At 41.9% G+C, this 5,392-nt stretch overlaps 1 protein-coding gene across 1 annotated transcript in view; it reads left to right on the top strand.

The window, feature by feature from the left end:
• Positions 1-2,871, top strand: part of LOC107300064 (grainyhead-like protein 2 homolog) — a gene marked incomplete at its 5' end in the record, with an annotated part of 16,942 nt that extends 14,071 nt beyond the window's left edge. The window contains one exon of the mRNA XM_015829407.1: positions 2,163-2,871. Coding sequence (XP_015684893.1) covers positions 2,163-2,277 — 115 coding nt within the window. The remainder of the gene's footprint in view (positions 1-2,162) is intronic.
• Between the last annotated feature and the right edge of the window lie 2,521 nt (positions 2,872-5,392).

Genomic DNA, 5,392 nt, shown 5'->3' with positions numbered 1-5,392 from the left:
CAGCCAATTCTTCATGTGATGCTCCAGGTACGGCCCTCCCCCCTTCCGTTCCCTGCGGCGCTGCGTGTCGAGGCCAGGACGGAATAGCCCGGGCCGCCGCAGCCAAGCGCGAGGGGGAACGCCAGACACCTCGCGCGAAGGGGGGAGGCCTGGCGACGCTGCGCTCTGCCGGGCGCTCACCGACAAACCGAGGGGGCCGAGGCGGCCAGGGAGGAACAGCCAACTGCCGGCAACCAGCCGGAACTGCTGGGGCCGGCCCGTATTGAAGAATACCGCCGAATTTACCTGGGCTGGCCGAGAAAGGCGCACCTCCAGCCTTCCCCGCAACCGGGAGAAGCCCCCTCCCTTTTGCAAGGTCGCCCCCTCCCCGCTTTTGGGGTGGGGGAGAATTGAGAGAGAGAGAGAGAGAGACAAACACACACACACACAAAGAGGAGAGGGAAGCCGGCCAGCCCACCCGTTTCCCCCTTTCCCTGCGCGAGCGTGTGTGGATTCCCCCCCCCCCCGTTTCTTTTTTTTATGCCCGCCTCTCTCGCCCGCCCGCCCGGTTCCAGCTTCTCACTATCCGAGAATACCCTTCCAGCTGACGGGCATGTTATCAACTATTGCTCCTTTGTGCAAAGTGCTACAATCGCGCGCAGAGGGGTGGGGTTGCAAAGAGGCCAATTAGCCCAGGCGGAAAAATGTGTTTGCTGAAAAATGCCCCCTCGGCTTATACGCGAGTCACCATTTTTTCCCAGTTCTTTGTGGCAAAATAGGTCCCTCGGCTTATAGTCGGGTCGACCTATACTCGAGTATATACGGTATATTAAAGTTGTAATCCAGCAGCATCTGGAATTTATGCTTCCTGCTTCCTGCTGTGGTGCACAGGGATTATATTGTAAAAATATTTTTTTTAAAAAAACAACAACAAAGTAACATAAAAAGCTGTATAGGAGAATTAAGTGGGATTCCCGTAGCATGGGCCTAACTGGAGAATTAATATGAATTTGAATCATTAACAGTAGAAGAATATTCATGTTGACTCAGGACAAAGAATCACAAAATATTTTATGGGGCAACTTGGAGTTGGACTTTCAAGTTGGAAAATAGCAATAGCACTTATACTTATATACCGCTTCATAGTGTTTTACAGTCCTCTCTAAGCGGTTTACAGAGTCTCCATTTTATTGCCCCCAACCATCTGGCTCCCCATTTTACTGACCTCTGCAGGATGGAAGGCTGAGTCAACCTTGAGCCAGTGGGAATCGAACTGCTGAACTGCTGGCAGTTGGCAGTCAGCAGAAATAGCCTGCAGTACTGCATTCTAACCACTGCGCCATTGTGAATTTTGTCAAGGCCCTCGTACAAATGGTTAACATAAAATAAGATCCTCCTTGCACACATTGAACCAACAATTTAAATCTATCTCTTAAATGACTAGATTTCTACATCCATAAAACTACTGTTTTATAACCATGATTTATTGAATAATCTAGAATTGGCTGAGTTCAGACAGCATACTAATTGCATTGGCCAAGTTCATACAATAAGCTAAATCAAAATGTCTATGGAGATTCTCAATCATCCAGATCATGGTTGCCCCAAAGGTGCTTTTTCAAAAGTCTACTGGACTTTGTTTTTCCTTGAAGACTAAGTTGCCTTTTGAAAAAGCACCTTTGGGACTAAATCAAAATGAAAGAAATTGTATTATGAATTTGTGTATTTAGCCATTATCTAAACTAGTGGTGGCGAACCTATGGCACGCGTGCCAGAGGTGGCACTCAGAGCCCTCTCTGTGGGCATGCACACCATCGCCCCAGCCCCACCACCCCCTGTGGCCCCCTCCTTACCAGCAGCTTCCCCAGAGGAGAGTCGCCCCGGGTGCAGCCTGTGCAGAGCAACACAGCCAAGGACATGGCAGCCGGGCAGCGAGGACAAGACTCTGCCCTCGCGTCCCATCGTGTGCAGATGATGCTGGGGGGTGCAGACAGAGGGCACGGCCACCATGATGCTGCTGGGCCGCCTGGGTGATCTGTGGCAGGCCGTGGAGGCAGTGGGTGGCCCTGCGGGCAGGAGAGGCGGGGGCAGGGCAGGGGCATGGCATTTTTGGGGCACTCGGTCTCTAAAAGGTTCGCCATCACTGATCTAAACTTTCTTAATGTATCCCTTTCCTATTTCAGGATTCTGGTAAATATGGATGATAACATCATTGAACATTATTCCAATGAAGACACTTTCATCCTAAACATGGAGAACATAATGGAGGGTTTCAAGGTCACGTTGACGGAAATCTAGTCTAGGCCAGCACAGACCTTGTGAAGTGAAAACATTTTACCAGGAAGAAGTAATAATAAAACCCCCGATTTCATTGATACGGAGAAGAAAGGTTGTTACAAAACTAAGTTGTAAACAACCACATTTCATTTTTTTGCCACTGGAAACCAATAGGGCAATTACTGACAAGTCTGTTCAAAAGAACATTTCTTCATAAAGTTCCTTATTTATTGCTCCTCACTCTGCAATATGTAAATAATCAGTGGATCCTATACTTCACGATGTTGCGAAGGAGACAGAGACTTTAAATAAAAACAACAAACATAGTTAATACAAGAAAAATAATAAGTTGAAGAATCATAGTTCTACTGGGACTTAATCACTAAAATTTCACCCTCTAAAATGAATTGCTAGAAAATCTGATAAGTGTTAACAATGAGCAAAGTGCCTGGTGATCTTTGCACACCTACTGTATACCAAACCTCTAGTGCTGAGTATCACGTAGCTCAACCATATCCCTCCCTTTGCAGGTCAACTGAGGGCTTTTAAGACTCTCAGATGGCATGTACTTTGTAAGTAAAACACCATCCATTTTAACCTCTGTATATATTTGTTTATAATATGTAATAATATATTTTTCCTATCTGTGTGGATGTGTTTACTGCCACTCTATTCTGTGTTTGGATAAGAAGTTGGCAGAGTTCCTGGCCAAAGAGCAAAGTTCTCTCACCAGCTGTTGATTCTTCAGGGTTTTTGATACCTTTTGTTCAAAGCTTATCCAGGAGCCACATTAGAAAGTTAAAACTCCTTATTATCACAACTAAGATTATTCTTTCCTTGCTATACCAGCTGCTCAGGTCTTCCAATGAGATGTTTTCTGTTATTTTTAGACTAGAACTCCTGTTAAGTCAGACATTTAACCATACAGAGTAGAACTAAAGGCCATTTGGAGTGCATCAGCTTGGGAGAGTCAGACTTATTCAATGATATTGCAGTCTTCCAGTTCCTGAAATATTTTTCCTATCTCTTTTTCTGTCTCTTGCTTTCTCTCTCGCTTTGGTTTTTTATCCTTGCTGAATGGACGTTCACTTTTGTAGTGCATCATGCAGAGAGTCATAAATGTGGCATTTCTATGTCATTCCCACCAATGGCTACTACCAATTTTTACCCAACCTTTTCTAAACAAATGTTATTCTTCCATTCAAGTTACCTCTGAAGGTTCCTGGCAACAGAAAATCAGTGTGAGTTTAGCAAGAAGTTTTATTTTTTGCTTTTATTTTAGGGAAATTGTATGCTTATAAAACAATAGAAGTATAAAACTGGAAGGCAAGTTTGGAATTATGTAGAGTCTAATCCTCTGAATATGCCGTATATTGGAGCATGTAAATACAGGTGGTCCTCGCTTAATGACCAGTTGTTTAGTGACCATTCAAAGTTATGATTGACCTTATTAGAGGTCCTGGTTCTGAAGTTCTGCTGACCGCACACATGCACACACACCATAGCCATGTGATCGGATTTTGGGCTGTTTGGCAACCAACCTGCATTTACCGCCATATGCAATGCCCTGTGGGCACATGACTACAATTTTCAGTATTTTTTGTCAGTTTACGGCATTTACTTTTGGTTTCCAGCAAAAAATTCACATTGAGAAAAATGGGTTCATTTAACAACCACTGCAAAAAAACCCCTCCTAAAATTGGGCATGGTCCCATGATGACCGACTTAACAACTACCACAACTCATGGCTATAATTCTGGGCTCAATTACAGTTGTATGTTGTGGACTACCTGTAAAAGATGTAAATACCCCAAGATATATTTAGCAGAGGAGAACCCATCAACTGTTGCATCAGTCTGTTTCATGTTCACACCATGCTTTCAAAGCATCTCTTAATGTTCAGTTGGTTCTCATACTTCTTTCAGGAGTAACAGAGAATACTATGCCCAATAGCTTTTTATATATTTGAAGATAGTTACTTTATAAATGTTTTTCATAACTAAGGGTTGGACTTAGATTTCTAAATACGTTGCACAAGTTCAGATTTTCTTCTTTCTCTTCTTAAAGGTATCAAGCCATACTCATGATTAGGGCCAGGAATGAATTCATTTGGTTTGCATTTTAACCAAACTGAAATTTAGCTAATGATTAAAATACACTTTTCTGAAGTTTGTAGTTCATAGTTGTGTAAAATGCATTTTTTCATGAAATTGTGAACAAAAATTACAGAGCAGGTTTGATCTAATGGTTAAGGGAAGCAGGCTAGAAACCAGGAGATCATGAATTCTAATCTCTCCTTAGCCATGAAAGCCAGCTGGGTGACTGGGCGAGTCCAACTCACCTCACAGGGTTGTTGTGGGGAAAAAAGGAGATGGTGGATGTTTGCTGCCTTACTTGTGAAAATAATAAAGGTGGGATACAAATAAACAAATAAATGAAATAAATCTCCATTAGGTTAGGGGATGTATTTGTAAAAGTGCTGCATAATAGATAGAATTGCAAATAAAAGAGCATATGGACATAGAAATCTGTCCCAGAATATATATCAAGTTAGTAGTCCTCAAAAAAAAAACTTCAGTGCAACAAACCAAACCATATATATATTTGCAAAAATTAGGATCTGAAAAGAATTAACTTCACAGTTTCATAAAAATTAAGAGACTGAGAAAAAATTGAAATTGATGTATTTGCTCTTCTCTACTTTTATACACGAGTCTTTTTAGCATTGCCGTTCATACTGAAATGCAGTTTGTGAACTGCGTATTTATTGAGAATATTTTACAATATGCAAGAAGGTGTTGTTTTTCCTTAATGGACCTAATCCTTAAAAAATGCATGCCATATTCTGCATGGATGGCAGAATAGTTTTGGAAAGACTGCAGGTCAGATCCCATCACGTTCGCTATCATTTATTTCCCCTTCCAACTCACTCAACCTGTTGCAGAATTTTGTCAATATATCTCTAAAGAGGTTTGTTTTGTATGAACAGTTTTTTCATTTTTTTATTATTGTTTTGTAAAATTATTGTTTCTGATGAATCCCACTAGAATGTAAATATAAAAAATGTACAGAGGAATGCTGTTCTTGATGTGAGTCTGTGCACATACACCGCCTACCATATTTTTTGTTTTCAATA

The sequence above is a fragment of the Protobothrops mucrosquamatus genome, unplaced genomic scaffold (assembly GCF_001527695.2).
Source record: "Protobothrops mucrosquamatus isolate PMUCROS unplaced genomic scaffold, P.Mucros_1.0 scaffold6053, whole genome shotgun sequence".
Classification (NCBI taxonomy): domain Eukaryota; kingdom Metazoa; phylum Chordata; class Lepidosauria; order Squamata; family Viperidae; genus Protobothrops; species Protobothrops mucrosquamatus.
Note: the sequence above shows the minus strand (reverse complement) of the source record. Positions and strands in the feature narration are given on the sequence as shown.